This window comes from Plectrocnemia conspersa, unplaced genomic scaffold (assembly GCF_051122295.1).
Source record: "Plectrocnemia conspersa isolate PC_06_02 unplaced genomic scaffold, ASM5112229v1 ptg000009l, whole genome shotgun sequence".
Lineage (NCBI taxonomy): Eukaryota > Metazoa > Arthropoda > Insecta > Trichoptera > Polycentropodidae > Plectrocnemia > Plectrocnemia conspersa.
Genome location: NW_028277173.1, coordinates 29,033,537 through 29,054,565, shown reverse-complemented (window position 1 = coordinate 29,054,565; position 21,029 = coordinate 29,033,537). Strand labels below are relative to the sequence as shown.

The window sequence follows — 21,029 nt, the reverse complement described above, 5'->3', positions numbered from 1 at the left end:
ATTTATTATTTTTTTCATGGACAAAAATTTAGGCGTTATGCTTATGTCGTCTAAACGGATTGTTTTGAAAGCGTGGTTGGCATAAATGTCATTCAAGTTGACGTTTCATTCAAAAAGCAATTGCGTAATTGTTATTATTTTTGTGCAATAATGGAAGGTATTTCTCTTTATTTATTTATATTAAACCGTATTTTAGGCTTAAGTTGTTCTTAAATTTTGCTTTTATAATTAATTAACCAGTAATATATGGAAAAATTGTGAGTACATACTTTTTAATTTGTATAATATGTATGTTACAGGAACTACATCAAAAGATATTTCTAATACAAATATAGCTGCTAGAAGACCACAACGCATTGTATTTGGCTTTATGCAATTGCAGCAACTTGCGAACGGGGATCAGGAAGAAATTTTGAAAACATTCACTAGCCAATCTAATAAATTATCGAACACAATAAACAATCCCATAGTCGGTGATTGTATGGTCTTGTTCGTAAAATGCTTGTCAAGAATGAGCGGTGTAAATTTAGATTCTAAACAAAGTATTTATTTAAAAACATTCAAATCGCCATTTGTCGATCATCTCATCAATTACATTAATCATCTACCGTTTGTGAGAATCGTCGATAAGAGATTTAACATGCTGTACTGGGACAATGTGGACGAATTTTGGCTCAACTTGCTTAAAGTGTTTGATCATATTATGAATACAGAAAAGGATCTCGCTTATGAAAGATTTAGTGTACTTTTGGATGTTTGCGGGAATTGTATTGAAAAGCTACGAGAACTAAAAGAAGTTTTTTGTGATGAAATACTGGATAACTTTGGTATTTTACAGTTCAAGTTAGCATTGACTATGGATGAATATTACAACAATGTGGTATGCTACGTTTATTGATTTTTTTAAATTATAACATATCTAAATTCCTGTACTTATTCATTTTTAAGGAAAGTAATGTAACAACTATGGGAAGATTTAGAAATATGAAAATTTTGCCATCAATAGATGAGCTGGAAAAAGGCATGGATATGACAATTCAATCAAATATCATTGAAGGAACTTATAGATCACCTGAACATTATATGGAAACTCAATTTACACTTATGAGAGAAGATTATGTTGCAGCAGTGCGGGAATCTATAATGAGTTATAAAAAGCAACATAGTAGTAGCTACATTGGAGGCTGGTAAGAAAAAATAAATACAATTTAATATACAGTAGACCACCCAATAACACTGTAAATAGGGAATGAGCTATTTGGGTGCATGTAGTTAAGGGACTAGAAAATACTAATATTTTTTTGCGATTACGTATGAATCAGGCGCATGTGGTAAGATATCCTCCCTTTGGCTCGCTCACACATAAAGTAACGGGCACCCAAATAGCACGTTCCCAATTTACCGTGTTATTAGAGAGTCTATTGTAGTACAGTGCCTAATACTGTACTTTTACTTTTATAAACCAACGATACTTTTCTATATTTATTGTCATGGAAAATATAATTTTTAATAATAAACACACTACGTACTTATAACTGCTATTTAATGCTGTATTTTATTAAAAATTTCGACAATATAAAATAAATTCGTCAAAACGATTTATAAAATAAATTCGTCAAAAATATTATCAAGTATTAAAATATAATAATACTGTTTATATACCAGTGTTCCTAAATTTTTTTTTATTATTTAATTTACAGCTTTCATCAGAGCGTTAAGTTTGTTGGATTTGATTTTACTAGAAGATACGCTGGAGTTGTAGTACATTTTACTAATGCGTATAAAAAAAATATTAAGATTTTCGATAAAAGATTTATGTATGGATCAGTTTTATATTTTTCCGATGACCATTTTTCTACTTATTTTTATGGCACCGTGGTGGAAGTCTCCGATGATTTACTCACCGAAGGAAAGGTAATTAAAAAAAACAATGGTGTAGTGTAATTTAACTAAAAATACTAAAATTTCAGATCATTGTTGAATTTCATAATGATATATTTTCTTTGAATATCTCAAAAACTACGTTTGTAATGTTCGAAAGTGACGTATATTTTGTAAAATATGGTTCCGTTTTAAATGCATTGAAAAATATGAAAGTTGTACCGATGTATAAATACATTGGAAACTTAGAGGTGAGATTATTTTTTAAGCATAGGTTGCCTAAGAAACTATCTAATTGATTTAATATATTACTTTCAGATAGCTATGAATATTCCAAAGTACTTGCCTAGTGTTATTGACGTGGACAATCATATGGTCAAATTGTCTGAAAATGTTTGGCCTTCGAGTACACAATTGGGGTTGAACGAAGATCAAATGCTTGTATTTAAAATGGCACTCACAAAAGAGTTTGTGGCCATTCAAGGACCACCCGGAACCGGTAAAACGTTTTTAGGACTCAAGATCCTTAAAACCATCTTAAAAAACATGTCTTTTGAAGATGGACCGGTGTTAATTTTGTGCTATACTAACTATGCCTTAGATAAGTTTTTGAGCGGTGTATTAAAACTCACCGAAAATGTTATTCGCGTTGGTGGACAATCAAAAGATAAAATAATGGATATGTATAACTTACAACAGAAACGCAATCAATCGTCGAGAAACAATCCAGATTTAGACGATAAAGTCAGAAATTTGCGAGCGCTTCAATTTGCATATGATGCTGCTTCTGATGACACCATGATTACTGATATTAAACATTTTGAATGTCACTTGAAAGATTTTAATATGCCAGAGCATATTAAACGTTTAGCAGATAAAGCAAACTCGTATCTTGTGAATTGGTTGCTAGTCACCGATGATCGGGAATTTTTGAATAAACGTTATAATTTATTACCAAACAAGCTTGCAGATACAAACGTGTCTATAAGTCCACAGATGGCAGAAAATAATTATATAACGGTATGTTTCAGATAAATTATTTTATATTTTATAAATTTAGTATTATGTATTAAAATCATTTTTAGGAGAATCTTGCTCGTGATGATACATATGGTAATATTGATGTCTTTGAATCTCTTTCTTTAATAGACTCCATTCATCCTTTGGATCGGTGGAGATTATACCGATCGTGGAACAACAAATTGAAAACTACATTGATGAAAAAAATCTTAATATTGAAGGTAATTAATACTTATTCAGCCATCTTCCCCAATCCTTCATTCTGCAAAAGAAGTGCGTAATGCAACTCTATTCCCCAGCATAGTGGTTATATTCTGAGCGGTTGCTACACAGTTGGCAATCTTTCATTTATTTTATTGATTTATAAATAGATGGAGTTTGAGTCTTTAAAAAAGAATAACGATTTACAAACAATCGACGATCTAGCAATATTGAAGAAAGCAAGAGTCATTGGAATGACAACGACAGGAGCAGCAAATTCCAATGAACTAGTTCGTGCATTGTCTCCAAAAATTGGTATTTGTGAAAAACACTGTTAATTATTTTAATACGAATTCTGGATTGCGTTATTGTTTAAATTTTAGTTATTGTGGAAGAAGCAGCAGAAATTCTAGAGAGTCATATTGTGGCAAACTTGACGGAGTATTGCGAACATTTAATTATGCTAGGTATTTCTACATGCAATATAATATTTTTTAAATATATGAATATATATGATAACTATAAGTAATATAATATATTTCAAAAATATAATTATAATTTTATTAGGTGATCATCAACAGCTTCGACCGACCACAGCGAATTACGTTATTGGCGAAAAATACAATTTGCAAATATCTCTATTTGAGCGACTATTTAAAAACAATAATAACTGTTTCAAACTCACAGAACAATACAGAATGAGGCCTGAAATATCTAAATTATTGTATCCGTCTATATACAAACACTTAAGCGATAATGATTCTGTGACCAAATATTCAAATGTGAGAGGAGTTCAGGAAAATCTATTTTTCATCGATCACCAAATGCCTGAAGAACAGGTTTATATTTTATATCATTTCAATATAATATAACTTTTGGTGTATTATTTTTTTAAAAATATTTTAGGATTACGGTAGTACAAGTTACAGGAATACACATGAAGCAAATTTTTCGTTGAAACTAGCTGCATATTTTATACAACAAAAATACTCCTCTGAAGATATCACTATATTAGTAACGTACTCGGAACAATTATTTTATATGAAGGAGGTAAGTGTTTCTTATGTAAAAATTATACGAAGAAATACTATAATATAAATCAAATTAATTTCAGATTATAAAAGATAATATGGATTCTATCAAAGACGTACGAGTTTGTGTATTGGATGGTTTTCAAGGGGACGAAAGCGATATAATTATTCTGTCACTAGTCAGAAGCAATGCGGAAGGATCTGTCGGATTTTTAAACTCGTCTAATCGCATTTGTGTTGCACTTTCTAGAGCAAGGAAAGGTATAATTTGATATTAAAATTTTGCATTTTTTTTACAATAAATCTGAATCTTTAAATTATTATTCTTTCAATACACATTCACTCTTTAAATAAGTCATGTATGCTTCAATTCAGTGGCGTAGCTAAGATATGTGCCGCCCAGGGCGATCCTTAAAATTGCCCCCCCCCCCCCATACAATTTTTGCAGGGTCATAAAATCAGCATTTCTTAAAATAATAAATTGGTTATTATTAAGCTCTTGTTATTTGTGGATTTATATATGTTTTAGTGCATTCAGGATTAAGAACCACACTAGACTATGCCGCCCCCAAGCAAGTGCCGCCCGGGGCGGCCCGCCCCCTCCGCCCCACCATAGCTATGCCACTGCTTCAATCCCTTCACAACATACTCTGTTTCATTGTACGGTTATGGCGGATCCAAATCCTTCAGCAGCATAATAGGGCTACCAACTTTTGAGTTATTTTGTGCTATGCTAATCAGCTTGGATTCAGGAATTATAGAACTTGAATCGTTAACTGAATCAATCTTTCAGGTTTTGACGACTTATTCAACATTGATATACAGTTTTATTACATAAATATAAATTATATAGATAAAATGCAGGTATCGGGTGTGAAGTGTGGAGTAGTCTAGTCCTTGCAGTGGTGATGTATGTAGAAAAGTCCTTCATGGTGCCTCTCGAAATTTGACTCTCTCTGGTCTCTGATCTTTACGAGCCGGCTTGTGGTGCTCTCGCTCTTCAAGTGAGAGTCTTGAGTCGAGTGCTGTTTTTTATACGTTTCTGAAATGGCTTATTTAGATCAATAACTCAGACTATTAATATACAGCCTCTTAAATAAAATAAATGTTTCTCTCCCGGGTGATCCTTTATAAACGAAACCATTGTGATAAAGGATATGTACAACAATATTGAACAATACAATGCGTATTAATATTATGAAAATGTTAATTATAATTTAATATATTTTAGGTTTATACATAATTGGGAATATGGCCTTGCTAAAATATAATAGTGAACTATGGCAAAAGATTGATACAGTGCTTGAAAATCAAAACTCAATAGGTGCTTCTCTACCCTTGTGGTGTGAAAACCACAACTACATAACATCGGTAAATGTCTTATTTGAACATATTCTTACTCCGTTTTTATAATAATATACATTTCAATAAAACATTTTCTTAAAATTATTAATTTTTACTGCATAAAAATATTAATTAAATCAATAATATTTATTTTGTAATTTTTGTTATCATATATTTTTATTTTCGTAGGTGAAATGTGGCAAAGATTTTATATATTCTCCATTTGGCGGTTGTTTGCTTAAATGTAACGCATTGTTATCATGTGGGCATCGATGCCAAGATTTATGCCATAATAATAATAGACACGAGGGATATAAATGTCAATTAGCTTGCAAGTTAAGGTAAGCAATTTTGAAAGGTAAGTAAAAATATATTTTATAATAATAATCAAATTAATTGTTATAGGTGTATTAACGGACACGACTGTAATTTGAAATGTCACGAAAAGTGCTACTGCCTAGTTATAATAGAAAAGAAATTGAGTTGCGGTCATAAATTTAATATTGAATGCGGCTTAGATCCAATGGAAGTAAAATGCCTGGTTGTCGTTAATGTTAATCTTAAATGTTCACATCAAGTATGTAGCAAGTATGACCTTTAGAATCAATATCAGTCATGTCACTTTTACTTTTAGCTAATCTAAAATTATTTTAATTTAAATTTTATCTAGTTTTGATTAGGTACTAAATATGTTTAAGTAACCCAGCAGGTTCTGGAATTTTCTGTGCGACAAAATTTAGATATCATTAGTGACATATTTACTACAAAAATATTTAATAAAAGAAATTCTATGAAAGTCACACATTTTTTAAAACTTGCTGGTATACAAATAGCGCAGCGAAGCCCGATACATTTGTGTATCCTGTGTCATTCCCCTTTACAGAAGTATCATTCATTGGTGAACTATTAAAAATCATATTTATGTCCTCGTAAAGCTTAGTTTAATTATAATAAAATAGTGTTGTGATTTTTAGAACAGAACAGAAGATGCAAATCGTGAATAATAATAAAAAGTCTTAAATAAATAAAAATAGTGAAACACTATTAAAGATCACTCGCTCTCAAAAGGTCCATGTAAAAGACTTATTTGCTCTACATTTTTTAGCATGTAACATATAAATCATAAAAAATGGACATGTCCTATATTGATTCTAGATGTCAATGAGTGTATAATAGGTTCGGCTTAAAAAATTTATAACTCGCATGAAACATTTGTGTTATAGATACAATTACCTTGCTTTATGACTAAAGGAAACATAAAATGCACAGTGCAGTGTTTGAAACCACTTTGTTGTGGACATATTTGTCTGAAAGAATGTCACAAATTTAATGATCCAGATCACATTGAAGTAAATATATTGTACAACTATCATATCCATTGAAATAGAACCCATGATATATTTAATAGTCATTCATAATACATAATTAAATTTAAAATTTAAATATTGCTCTAATTTTAAATATTTATGAATGGCTTGAATATTGTTGTATTTTATACAACCAATATCCAGGCTTAAAATCTTCGTTTTCCGTTGCTATTTGAGCTAAAAATATTGTATTTCTAACTTAAATAATGTAAAAAAGAGCTTCATTCAATGGAACTAAAATAATGCTAAAATACCCTGGGCTTTCGCAAGCATTAATTGTATCATATTTTTTTCAGTATAAATGTTATGAACCGTGTAATTTGAAAAATTTGAATTGCAACGCGGATCATAAATGCAGTTTACTGTGCATGCAAAAGTGCATTCAATGCAACGTAATGGTAATAATTATTAATTTGATATTTTTTAGGCCTTTATTTCTTCATGCCTAATATTATTTTTGCCATCTCAGGTCACAAAAAAACACGTGGGGTGCAATCATAGCTCTTTGGTGCGTTGCTGCGACTTTCTCAAAGCAAAATGTGAAGATAAATGTGGACGACAATTAAACTGTGGCCATTTGTGTCAGGAAAAGTGTTCAAAGCAGTGTGGAAATTGTGCCATTAAGGTATGTTTGTTTTATTTACGAATTAATTATTTTTTTATTAAATAAACATATCTTCAGGTTGAGAAGTTAAGATCTTGTGGACATAGCGTAACTACGAAATGCTGTAATGATATAGAACAAGAAAAATGCACGTCAAGATGTGAACTTGTAATCAAATGTGGTCATCGGTGTGCCGATTTATGTGGAGAAAAATGCGGCATTGTAAAATGTATAGAACTGATAGAAAATAAGTTTCCTTCAATATGTGGACACAAGTTCGAAATACCGTGCTCCTTATCTAGAAAAAGTATGTGAAGATTTCGCTTTTTTCGAATTATTCTAGTATTTTTTAAACATATTCTATAAAACTTATATTTACTTTGCTGTTATATATGTATTTATTTATTGTAAATCTTCCATTGAAACATGACACATGTTAGCCCAATGTGTTACAATGGGGTAAACAGTCAGTAGTGAGACACCAGTCTGAAATCTGTAAATCTGTGATATCTATTAGGTAATCCCGGAATTAATGTCGTTTTTTTAATAGGCAACTTTGGCTTAGTATTTTTGGGTCCGATGAGCAGTGAAGACGTGCGTTGTAATTTTTTTCTTCTCTGTGATCCTTTGCCTATCTTTTAAACAAAAAAAATCTTTTCTATCCCATTTACAAACAATGGCAGAGACGTGTCCTTCGGAAACACATTTAAGAAGCTGTATGCTGTTTTCGTTTCATTAAAAAAAAACTGCGACAGAAGTAACAGAATGCATTTATGACATTTACGATGATATACTGGGCAAAAGAAAGTGCCAAAGTGGGTTCAAAAAATTTCCAACGGGCAATCTCGATTTGAAGGACGAGCTTCGAAGTGGACGGCCCAGTCTAGTGGATAGTCCAGCTCTAAAGGCGGAAATCGAAGCAAATCCGATTATGACCATTGATGAATTATCGAAGAAAGTCGGCACATCACGGTTGAACACCCATCGTTATCTTGAGAAACTGCGAAAAGTTAAAAAATAAGGTATCTCGGTTCCTCACGCGATCACCGACGCAACAAAGCTCAACGCCTCAACACATGCAAAATACTGCAAGAAAAGCAGCATTTTACCCCGTTTCTCCATGACCTTATCACCAGAGACGAAAAATGGGTTCTTTATCATGATATAAAAAAATAGAAACAATGGTTAAATCGAGGTCAAACCCCAATTCCAACACCAAAACCAGGACTACATCCTCGGAAAGCATTATTGTGTGTGTGGTGGGATTCGAAAGGTGTAATTTATTATGATGTTTTAAAACAAGGGCAAACTGTTACTGCAGCCCTCTATTGTGAACAGATGGACAAATTAAATATGACGTTACAAAAAATTAGACCTGCTCTTGTGAATAAAAGTAATGTCATTCTTCAACATGATAACGCCCAGCCGCATGTTGCCGATATTACCCGTAAAAAAATCCAAGACCTTAGCTGGGATGTTTTATTGCATCCACCCTATTCTCTGGACTTGGTACCGAGCAACTTTCACTTATTTCGCTTTTTAGAAACGCAATTAGGGAACAAAAAATTCGACAATTCGACAAAAACTGAAATCGGGTCTTTCGGGGTTCTTCGAATCTAAACCAAAAGCCTTTTATGAGAAAGGAATTTTAGATCTAGTAACAAGATGGCAAAGAGTCGTAGATAACACTAGAAATTACTTTGTATTAAAAAAATATGAAATAATTGAAAAAAAAAATAAGTTTGAGTTTTAATAAAAAAACGACATTAATTCCGGGATTACCTAATATTATATTAATTCTTAACTATTATTGTAGATTAAAATGATGAGATGTCCAACTAGTTTGATTTTACGCGTGAGTGTGTCAATTTATTTAGACCAATTTGGCCGTATTGTTAAACTCCACCTCTTTAATGTACGCTCCTCTATTGAAGCATGAGTATTTCTTCCAGATAGCACTGGTCTTTAAAAACGAAATCATAATGGTTGTTTTCTGATGGCCATAAAAAATCACTATTTGTTAGGCAAAAGAATGCCTATTGTTTGAACAAGCACAATAACCTGTTGTATGGTAACAAACGGTTATAGAAATTTTGGATACAGTGATAACTTTTTATGTTTTTATAAAATCTCTATTGGTTATTGTTTACGTCTAATATGAGAATTTCTCTTGAGACTTTGTTCTTAATACACCTTTGTTTAATAGTTGATTTATAATAGCGAAGTATGTACACTTCCCTATTCTTTTTTGAATTACTCTTGAATCAATCGACGTTTTAAAAGAGTAAAAAACAAATCCCCTTCAAAGCAATATAAACAAATATCTAATATAAGAAATTTGTTTTAATTTCAGAGAACATTTCTCTTAGCTATTTATCAAACTTTTGCAGACAACCATGCCATAAAATATTGGAATGCTGCGCACATCCTTGTGTGGGAAAATGCAATGAATGTCGAGGATGTCTGCACTCGTTGTGTGGAGCTGAGTGCGGAAAACGAATTATTTGCGGACATATGTAAGTATGATGTCGTCATTGCTAATTGACCCAAATTGATGGTCATGAAAATCCGATGAATAAAAAAAATGCTAATAATAATAAAGTTATGAGGTACTTCTGAATACATTATAAAACTGTGATGCCGGTATACGGCTTACACAGATGTTCATAAATCTGAGGTGCCCGGACAAAATCTACTAGTTGGGGCATAATTCAAATTCATTGATATCCTTGGATTCTGGCAGAGGGGAGGGGTTTCTCGGAACCAAAACTTCTCAGAAATGCGTGACTCACTAAAAGTTCCTTCGATGAGTTATACTTTGTATTTGGTACCAAGAAGCTGTGTTGTAAACAGTCGTCATCCATTACTTCCTCCGTTTTTGAAACAAATTTTAATTGCTAAAAAATCAATATCAAGTAATAATTACTTTTCGATTATTTTTATATATCCTAGCAGAAAATGTAGTGTTTCAAACTAAGTAAAAGTTCTCTACCATTCTTGATAGTTTTGTATCTTTACTTTCCAAATATCCTTTATAATTTCTGTTTGAGTAAAGATGGCCTTAATTTTTCCAACTTTCTTTAACTGTCACTTAAAGTAGGCAACGTAAGATACAGCGTTATTATTCATAAAGTGTAATCATATTGTAAACTTTTAATAATCTTCAACTACTATCCTCCTTTCATATAAATATTTATTACCCTTAATACAAGACGGTCTTGATAGAAATCAAAAATACTTCATACATTTTTTTTTGTTTTTTTTTTAGCTGTTTTAGAACTTGTAGTGATGCATGTAACATATGTGAAAAACCTTGTGAAAAATCATGCCAGCATTCTGAATGTACATATAAGTGTGGAATTCCATGTGTACCGTGCACCGTAAGTAACATTCAAACATTTGCTCTTTATCAGAAATATCTTTAAATTTTAATCAAAATTTAGGAAAACTGCGAGAGGAGAACCTGTGAGCATCAAACTTGTGATAATCAATGCAACGAAGTTTGTAGCGTATCTCCGTGTTCTAAACCATGTACAAAACCACTACTATGTCAGCATTCCTGCATAGGATTCTGTGGAGATGTTTGTCCGAATATATGTCAGATTTGCAACGCCGATAAAATGCCCGCTCAGATATTCGAAAACAAATACAATGAGACTTCAAGGTAAATTATGATATATCAATAATTTGTATGTATATCTGTGTAATTTATTTAATTTGATACAGATATATTCAGTTGCTGGATTGTTGTCATGCAGTCGAAGTCAATGATTTAGATCAATGGATTGAATCCCAGTGCCACAACTCGGAAATTATATACCCAAATTGTCCATACTGCAAAACCCCTATTTTGAACTCTTCTCGATACTTTGATTATATTTTAAGTATCAGAAATGATATTGAAACGGTTAAAAAAATAGTATATGGGGAACCTAGGTCGAAATTGAAAGAGTTTCAATTAATAATCGAAATTTTGGACAATATGAATGATGATACACGATTGAATTATGTTTTTAAAAGTAGTAAGTATCTCTTTAAAATGTATTTATTGTTTTTTATGTTTATTTTTTTAAACATATTTCAGTTCCATCGTGGAAGAAAATAATTGATGACATCAAGAATCAAATTATCTTAAATAATATAAATGCTGCAATGATAGATGATGATGTACGAATTGGCTTGTGTGAAATGGACATGGAGAACTTTATCTCTAAAATTAACATATTCATTACTTGTTCGAACATATTTAAAAGAAAATTTAACAATCATATAGAATCTGATATTGTGATTGAAAAAACGACGATGTTCTTGAAAGTGTTAGCGACTAATTTGACACTATTCTCCACCCAGCAAGCGATTGACTTTAATAGTGAATTATACAGACTCTCGTGTCTCGTCGATTTTAATTTATTGAGTCCAGATGCGATGAAGAAGCACAGTAAAGCTATGAGGCAGTTAAGTGACCTGTTGATGTCTTATGGAGTTTTTGACGAGAGACGTTATGATACCATCAAGAAGATGTGTGGAGATTTATTTTGTGAAAGTGGAAGCGACGAGAAGAATATATTCAAGGCTATTAATTTGAAGCAAGGCACTTGGTTCAAGTGTATAGAGGGGCACATTTATTGTATTAGGGACTGCGGATTGGTAACTGATACAGCCGATTGTCCAGAATGCAAAAATATGATTGACGTGGATCAAAATAATAAGAGTATAGGGGAAGTTGATAAAGTGAATAAAAATGATGAGCCCTTAGACTGTCTAGAGCTTTTATGATATAAACTGAGGAAAAAAGTTGAAGTAAGACGAGCAAGAGAAAAGCATTGCTCTTATTCCTAATGTGAGTGTTGTTCATGACTCCATATTTAATGTTTTGTAACCTTGTGTAAATTACTTGTTCTGTAAATAGCTACAAGTATCCCTTTTGTATGAAATTAAAGGTAATGTTAACCTTTTCGTTGCCAAGAATTGCTGTAAAAAAATCGAATATATTTTAATGGGTTATAAGGTATTAGCTTCAGGAATTAGTAACATTTATTTCGAACCTATATTTTTTTATTATGTAATGCATCAATATTTATATACAATAGAAATCTTAAAATACTTGGCAATCAAAGGGTTAACGATACTTGACGTTTTATTTGTTAAATAAATATATGTACTAAGCTACAATAAACATACATAATAAAGTACATGCTTAATTAAAAATATTTATTAATGTTACAATTTACCAACCTTTAATGGCTGATTTGTGTCTGTTTTCTGTTGGAAAGCATTTGAATATTTGGTTCAAGCATAGACGTTCGCAGTTTCAGTTGATCTTCTAAATGTGTGTCAGTTATCTGTGATCGTAATTGTCTTTATTTGTTTTAAGTATGAAAATGAAGATTCACAGCAGTAAGTTGTTGAGAAGCAAGAAAGCATGTATGTGAGTATATTTCGACTGTCGAACATATCATGGGTTGATTATGCTCTTTTTCCAAAAGCTTGCATATAATTCTTTGATCAAAGGAAATATATTGAATTATGAAATTGTGTATACATTTTATTTATAAAAAAAAAACAAATAAATAATTTCTGGCGTCAGTCAAAAGGCCGCACCGAAGGAGGCAAAAAGGCACATGCGGCCTTAAGGCCGCAGGTTCCCCACCCCTGATCTGGGCAACTCAGTGGATGTAGTTCTGAAGGTTGCAGTCTCTGTGGGGCTCCGATGGTTGTCCCTTTTCGAAAAACACCTCAAATATCAATAGGTCTGCGTTGAGCCATTTTGAGGGTCATCAAATAGTGGGGGCGTCCGGCCAAGGACGAATGTATGGCAAATGGTCGCCTGCGACTGTGAACAGGCTGCTATGAGATCTTCAATAGAGGTCCGATCACTCAAGGACAAAAAACCTAGCGTCGGGCTCGAATAACAATAAACTCACATAATGAAAAATAACCTTTTATGGAAAGCAGTTTAAATCTGATTCGGTAAAACAATGTTATCTCATTGAACGTAGCAGCGGTCGCCACATATTAATTATAATTTAGATTTTAATTTTTTAAATAACCCCCATTCCGTTAATGAACTTAGCCAAGATATTTATAAGGTCTTTTAAATAATAAGTTTCATTGTGATCCGATTAAAACTAAGGCGGTAGTTCCACCAAAATTTATCCATAAATAGTGACGTGAGTAAAAAAATGCATACAATTTTTTTTTACCTTTTCTACTTAAAGAATAATAATTATGTAGATCATATAACTCGGCTCAAACTACTTATAAATATACTATATATCGTTATCTATAACAATTCATAAGAAAAATAAAATCAAAAATAAGTTTTAAATATTTTATTAAAGCAAGAGTTTTGATCAATTTTATTACACATTTTCATTCAGGCCAAGACATATTATATTTTTGGCGTCCAGTGCAAAACTGTGTTGTTAAAAATTTGCAGATACCAAATTGTAAATATATAGAAAAATACAAAACATAAAAATAAATTAAATATATATTTTTTGCAGACTTTCTGCTTTATTTATTAATATCAAATTTGTATAATTTAGTATTATATCATAAATATGGTCCATAAATCATTTAAAAAAAATATTTTTATTTGTTAATTATTTAAGTATATTTATATTTAATAAAGTTAATTTTATATAAAACTATTTCAATCAATAGTCCCAAGTGAACATATTCTGTAGAATGGATATACATTGCCGTTGCTTCTCAGAAGATGCTATTAGTTCCGTTGTAACGTGCTTAGTGGCGTTGAATAGTTTTTGGCAAGTTTCACTCTGCGGCTCCGATTTTTGAACTACTTGTTGCAACGACTGTGCGGCCACTTCCCAATATAAATTCAAAGAATTCAATATTTCATCTAAGTCATCGTTGACCAGTAAACAAGTCATGTGCGATAGAGTTGTACAGAGCTGAAAATGTATATATAAGTTCCGGAGATGATTGATAATCAAGATAAAATTACCTGTTGTATTAGTAGATTTTTATGATTGTATTCCAGGAAATCTTCCGTATGAGACATGTCATTCAGTGTTTTGAGGGTAGCGTTCCAAATTTTAATAAAACTCGTTCCATATTGAATTCTGGAAGTCGGAGAGCATAATGCGGCGCTCGCATGGATGCACACCTTCAAGTTGCGACATGATTGTATCAATTCGCAGAGACAATCGAACACTTCGTCCTATAACATCAACATATTTATATGAAACTATTTGTATAGGGCTCATGTGAATTATTTACTAACCTGAAAATGACTCAAATGCTCGTATAAGGCGTTATTCTTCAAAGCTTTCCCTAAAGCGTGACAAGCGTTCCATCTGACTTTCATATTGTTTCCATGTTTAGCACAACGTTTTAACTTATCCAAAGCAAGTTTAGTCGTGATTTGATATGCAGGATTTTGATAATGTGATACGTCGATGAGGAACATTATGTTGCCGATGGTTCTCATGACGTTAGCCTTAATCTAAATGATCATTGTTAATAGAAAGATTAAATTAATGAGACATGTTTACAAAATCGGAATGAGCAGATAAAACCAAACCCATGAAAGACGTAGTAAATTAACAAAGAGCAATAACTTTCTTCTTCAGGTTTTCAACAAAGTGATAAACGTTATTGACGAAATCTATAAACTGGGTTTTTTATTGGGAAAAAAAGTCTTTCTTGAAGAACTTTGTAAGCAACTCTCATTTAATCGGATAATACCTTATCATTTTCATGCGAATGTGCAATCGCAGCTTCTAAGAGTCTCAGGTATAATCTTTCATCTGGTGCTTCTATCTTCGGATTTTCTCTACAAAATCATTGTTCAAGCATTAGATTTAGTTTTGTACAAAAAATAAAATATTAATACAATTTACTTGTTTAAAATTAATGCATCAGTGATATTTGCGAGAGCCCAAGTCGCTTTAACTTTTACGGAAGGACTAGTTTCAATCATCGCGCAAAGTACCATTTCACTACAATCGTTGATAAGGCAGGTATCCTAAAAACGTATTCAAAAAAGCTATCAAAATTTCTACTTCAAATATGACGAGTAATAAATAATGTATTTACTTCTCTCCATTGTTGATACATGATGCAAATACCGAGTGCTCTCACTGCTGTGGCTCTCACTAGAATATCCTCATCGCTACTCAATCCCAATAATAATGTGGCTGCTAATATTCTTTGTTTTTCCTAAAAAATAAATAATTTTATGATCACTTTGGATGAAAATATTTCATAGCTCGTGTCATCACATGTTATAAATTTTCATGGTGGGGGGTATGTTAGGTATAACATTGTATGACCAGTAATATTGCATTTTTAGAACAATCAGAGATTACATATATATATATGTATATAAGCACGTACTTCTAATCTCATGAATATTTCTTCGCCGATTGTTCCAATACAATCACATGCCACAGCTCTTGCCGGGGCGTATAGTTCACTTTGCAAAAGCTTCGTCAAAGCTCCATGTAGCATATTTGACCAGAAGGAAACGTAAACTTTCATCTGAGATTCGCCACACGATTGTCCTGCAATAATAAATATATAAAACCTGATTTATAAATGTTGCTAAAAAAATAAATATTTTTTTCCACAAATATAAGAATACTATATTTATCATGATGTCTTACTAATTATTTATTCTACACAATTTTTTTTATTATATTGCAATATAAAATTAATTACGAGAGAAGAATTCATGAGTCATTTCCTATTACTTCATTTTGGCATTAATCTAGTTCAAGTAATACCTGATTTTTGCATTGCGTCTCCCATGGAACTGATACATTTTGCAGCATGTAGACAAATATCGATGGACGTGTCTTCGAGTGATGAAGACAGTACTTTTTCCATGAATGGCACTAATGGAGCGATTAATTTATCAAAGTACTGCAAAGACAGAACCGATAACACTTGCAACGACTCTTGCCTCGTTGGAATCGCTGTGATTGTGCATTTTTGTAAGCACTAGAATAAAAATAAATACGTTGATGCAACAATTCCCTTAATATCATTATTAAAAAATATTTTACTATAATATATAAAGCATTTTTCAATAGTAGAAATAAAAATTGATGCCATATTAACACATTGAATAGTGTGTACAAATTTGTGTTTCATCATTTTAAGTTTATAAAAAAAAAACAAATGTTAAATTGCATATTTACTGTAACGTATTTGTTACTTCTTTAACTATTGTCATATTAATTAAGTTCTTTCTATTTCCTTTGTGTTTCTTGGTAATAAACACATTTCAAGACTCTTTTTTATTACTTACATTCTGTAACTATATGTCAGCCTTTCCAAGGACATTTAGTGCCTATCTTAAACACAAATTTATTATTTATTTTATTGGTGCATTACAAATTTGATTCTACTACGCTGACTAATAAAGTTTTTGTCCTAACTATCGCAAATAAGTCACAGTATTGAATGTGTTAAAAAATGACGAAAAACACTTTATAAATAGCCCGAATTTTCTGATGAAATATCAGTTCTTTATCTAAAATATATTACAGCATCATTTGCAATCTTCCATCCGAGATTTTGAAAGCATATTTCAATCAACCAACTGAAGTTAGTCCCTTGAGCATTTATATCGTCTTCAACCTTTACAGCTTCCATTTGGTTACTGAGTAAATCTACATCGTTTTTTAAATATGCTACTATTTTGTCCGAAGGCGGGTTAGTGCTTACAATGCAACCCATCACAATAAGAGACGCTACTTGGATTGTCCAATCTAAATATAAACATGAATATAATGTAATATATAAAATAAAATACTTTTATAATTTATAAGTATTACCTTTGTGCAGCAGTAATTTTTTAATATTTGCGATTATTGGCGATAAGAGTTCTTCGCCCATTTTGTGATAAGGCGATGCTTGTACGACTGCGGCGATGCATTTCAAAACTAATACTAAGACTGGTACAGATCGTTCTTTAGATAAATGATCAGACAAGAGGGAATGTATGCTTTCCAGTGAAATTCCTAATGCTACGGAGAACGGCGTGAAGGACATGGATAGATGTTTGCTGTTGGAGTTAAAAAATTATTATTAAAAATTATAGTTATATACTAACATACATTTATGTATTAAAATCATAACCTAACAGGTTACCCCAACGCATCACAATGATCGGAAACAAAAATAATATAAAATAAAAAAATTATAATAGCTTTATTTATCATTAATGAATAACAAGGAGAGCAAAGGGCCCAGGTTAAATCCCTGAGGAACTCCCGATGGGGTGAATTATTCTTTCCACAATCATTTTAGTTCTTCGATGAGCTACATAAATTTATTATCACATTTATTTACCTCGTATCAGCCTGCATAAGATATGATCGAGATGCTGTCAATAGTGATAATAGCGCTGTAAGAGAAGCCATTCTAGAAGCCGTGTTAGATTCTTTCGATATACACATAGCAAGTCCGCCACTATATGATTTAGTATCAGGAAGAAATGTCCACCAATAACTAAATATCACATGCTTTTCAGATGTCTATAAAAACAGAAACACATACATTAATAACTATCTGATCATTCTAAATAGTTTCATAATAATAAAACATACCTTAATCAATATAGATAATAAATTTAATGCAGCTAATCTGGTTTTGGCTTGAACAGAGAGTAATTTCGATTGTAATGAATTTTCAGAATCCGATAAATCCGATTCACTCGTAACCGCCAACGAGCTAGTAATAGCTTTAAAATCGTCGTTTAAATTTATCGAGTTATAATCGACTTTAATTGAATCGTCTCTATCATTTACATCTTCCGATACATTGATGGGTTTGATGTTTTTTGGTTTTCTTAATTTAGCGCGCTTAAAATAATATTAGATTATTAATCAAATACATATAAGATATATACGTGTTTCATTATACCTTTCCGCCTTTTTTAGATTGATCGTTAGAAACATCGGCGACGGTTTGTTGTGAAGGTATCGCTTCATTCGGTGAATCGTTACTATTTACTACTAATCCATAAATCATCCAATATTGACAAGCACCAATAGTTTTATTGAGATTCTTATCCAATTTATTATTAATCAAGTAAATTTGTAACAAAGCTCTGAAACTGTTAATCACTATCTAAAAATAAAATACGTTCAATTAAAAATATATATAAATATGTTTATAATATTTTTAATACTCACTTCACAAAATTGTATCTCGTTTTGATCTTTGCTCTTTTTATTGTACAGTTTTAAAAGTAAAACTTTGTTGCATTTTTCCAACATATCTGTAGTTAAAATGCTCTGTTTTGAATGATGATTTTCAGGAAACCAAGTCATTATTTGAAGGCATTTGAGAGATTCTAGCGTAGCATCACTGCATTTATAATCATCGTTCAGAAACTTCCATAATAATCCACAATCGTCCAACAGTTCTTCATAAATCTAATTCATAAAAATCAATTTTATATAATAGGAAATAATTTATAAAATGTAAATTTATTATAATTACTTCAGGAGAGTACGAATTGCAAGCTTTCAACACGGAGTGCAGAGCGCTCAATAAATCTTTTGCAACAGTATCGTATTTAGCTTTTAGCAAGTTTACAATCCATATGGAGGTATCGTGGCTTTCTTTTTGAGAGATCTGAGACTTCTTCACTATCGAGCGAATCTGATTGCAAATCTTGCTTATTGTGTTCGAATCGGTGCATGTGATTGATATACATTTCGTCAGGGAAAACTCTGACTATAATATAGAGAAAATATACATTATAATTTAATAATATATTTTTTACGTAATTAAAAACATGTATTTGTAATATTTTACTTGATTCGTTTCACGAAATGTCATGATATTACGATTATTGGTGCACATGTCAAATTGTTGACAGTTACTGAATTTGACATTTAATTTGGCCATAAAGCGATAGCATGTGAGCGTGTTTGTTAGGATAAAAAAATGTATTTTATATTTTAATAATTATTAATAAATTCAAGTAGTGTTTTTATTTAATTTTTAATTATTTTAAATAATTTTTACAAAAAACACTAACAGCTCTTTATACATTTTCTGATACTATGCCTAGGATTTATTACCCTAAAATAAAGTTCAAATTAAAATCGGTACTTGGTAATTATATCAGCATCACGCTCAGAAACCAAATGATTATAAACATCTTCTCTGACTTTTAGCTCTAACGTATGCGAAGAAGCCAACAACGTTTTGTTACAAAAATTCGTCTTATGATTTAAAACTTAGTTTTTTATCGCCGTGCGCGTGTTCCCCAAAACATCGGTTAAAATTGTAATTAACTGTTTATCAGTATCGTCGTATGCTATTCAATGTTATCGACGACACTGATAAAAGGTTAATTGTGATTTTTAACAGATGTATTGGAAATAAACACGCGCGTGGCGATAAAAAAATAAGTATTAAATTTTAAAACGTATTTATGTAGCAAAACATTTTTGGCCGCTTTCATAGCCGTTAGGCCCAAAATCCGAGAAAATGACCGCTAATTGTTTTTTGTTTAAAACAAAATCAAACAAAATACAATGTTTTTTCATAAAATAATTTTGTAAACAGACTGTAAACGTTCTTTTTGCCGTTTGTTTGAGTTAAATTTTCTTTTTATAATCCACAGTATGGTAAAGTGCAATACAGGAATATGAATAATAATATAATTGAAACCATATAAATCTAGGTGTAAATATGGGAATACAATTGCGCACGAACAGTGCGTTACCGTACATCTTCTGTGATGTTCACGACTACAGCGTTGTATAAAAGTATGTATGTTTATAATTACTGTCTGATTGGCAAGGAATACGTCCTTCCGTCGCGTCGCCAAGTTACCAAGTCACTACATTGCTATTCTACCTCAGTGCTGCCGACTTAGAGCTGATTTACACGCTGCCAGTTAAAAGTTGACTGGCGGGTCACTGGCACTCGGCGACTGGCATTCTAGTCCACTGGCACCTTACCGTTTACACAGTGCCAGCAACTGAAAGAATTATTGTTGCGAAAAAGCGCCACTCACCAGTGCGGTGGAAGGGGGAGCTGGCGTGCCAGTAAAACTAAAATTTCAGTTCTGCTGGCGTGCCAGTGGCTCACTGGCTTCTCCAGTGACTGGCGTTAAGCGTCGCCGGCATCCAGTGACTGGCAACCTCGGCTGGCACTGTGTAAATCAGCATCAACTCCACAGTATTACAATTTCTATAAAAGCTAAAGGTATAATGTTATATTTTATTTATTACTATTTTACGTCATGCTATATTTTTATTATATAGTAAATTTTGTATGCAAATTATTATTGAACCTCACGTCAAAGCAAAGTAATCTAGTAATAATATGTATAATCATTTTGCGCTGCGTAGTAAAATTTAGATTTATACTCTCTTATAAAAATATACAAGTATATTTAAAAAATATTATTTTTCGTACAAACAGCACGATTTCGTGTATTAACAATGACGCCTACTTTTTTTGAAAAAAACAGTTATAAAGGGAAATATCTCTAATTTTGACATTGCGTGGATACGTCGATTTATCGATATTTTGTTTATGTAAAATGCCAGTAAAGCATTAAATTTCATGCTTGAAAAGTTA

General features: G+C 31.7%; 2 protein-coding genes across 5 annotated transcripts; one reads left to right on the top strand and one right to left on the bottom strand.

The window, feature by feature from the left end:
* The first annotated feature begins 43 nt into the window (after positions 1–43).
* On the top strand, positions 44–12,656 carry LOC148232535 (NFX1-type zinc finger-containing protein 1-like). Of its 4 annotated transcripts, none has more exons than XR_015810626.1 (24): positions 44–157; positions 300–880; positions 949–1,187; positions 1,701–1,914; positions 1,971–2,132; positions 2,200–2,901; positions 2,967–3,122; positions 3,273–3,417; positions 3,486–3,569; positions 3,670–3,941; positions 4,009–4,152; positions 4,217–4,394; positions 5,365–5,504; positions 5,667–5,818; positions 5,883–6,054; positions 6,701–6,826; positions 7,141–7,242; positions 7,314–7,469; positions 7,527–7,755; positions 9,839–9,964; positions 10,717–10,828; positions 10,892–11,112; positions 11,175–11,470; positions 11,533–12,656. XR_015810626.1 is itself a non-coding variant. In XM_088192022.1 (24 exons), the coding sequence occupies exons 1-24, from the start codon at positions 151–153 to the stop codon at positions 12,222–12,224; spliced, it is 5,445 nt and encodes a 1,814-aa protein (XP_088048148.1). In that variant the 5' UTR covers positions 44–150; the 3' UTR covers positions 12,225–12,656. The 4 variants fall into 4 exon arrangements, 2 of the variants coding, with proteins under 2 accessions (XP_088048148.1, XP_088048150.1); XM_088192022.1 differs by having other exon boundaries at positions 9,802–9,964; XM_088192024.1 differs by having other exon boundaries at positions 63–157; positions 2,204–2,901; positions 9,802–9,964.
* A 1,430-nt stretch (positions 12,657–14,086) lies between these two features.
* On the bottom strand, positions 14,087–19,384 carry LOC148232534 (HEAT repeat-containing protein 6). The gene is made up of 16 exons (XM_088192025.1): positions 19,248–19,384; positions 18,930–19,166; positions 18,620–18,862; positions 18,348–18,554; positions 18,032–18,286; positions 17,775–17,959; positions 17,258–17,487; positions 16,968–17,191; positions 16,202–16,418; positions 15,813–15,979; positions 15,513–15,635; positions 15,317–15,441; positions 15,162–15,249; positions 14,698–14,919; positions 14,419–14,634; positions 14,087–14,365 (listed from the first exon to the last, which is right to left on the bottom strand). Exons 1-16 carry the CDS (start codon positions 19,338–19,340, stop codon positions 14,108–14,110), a joined length of 3,090 nt encoding a protein of 1,029 aa, XP_088048151.1. The 5' UTR covers positions 19,341–19,384; the 3' UTR covers positions 14,087–14,107.
* Positions 19,385–21,029: the final 1,645 nt, after the last annotated feature.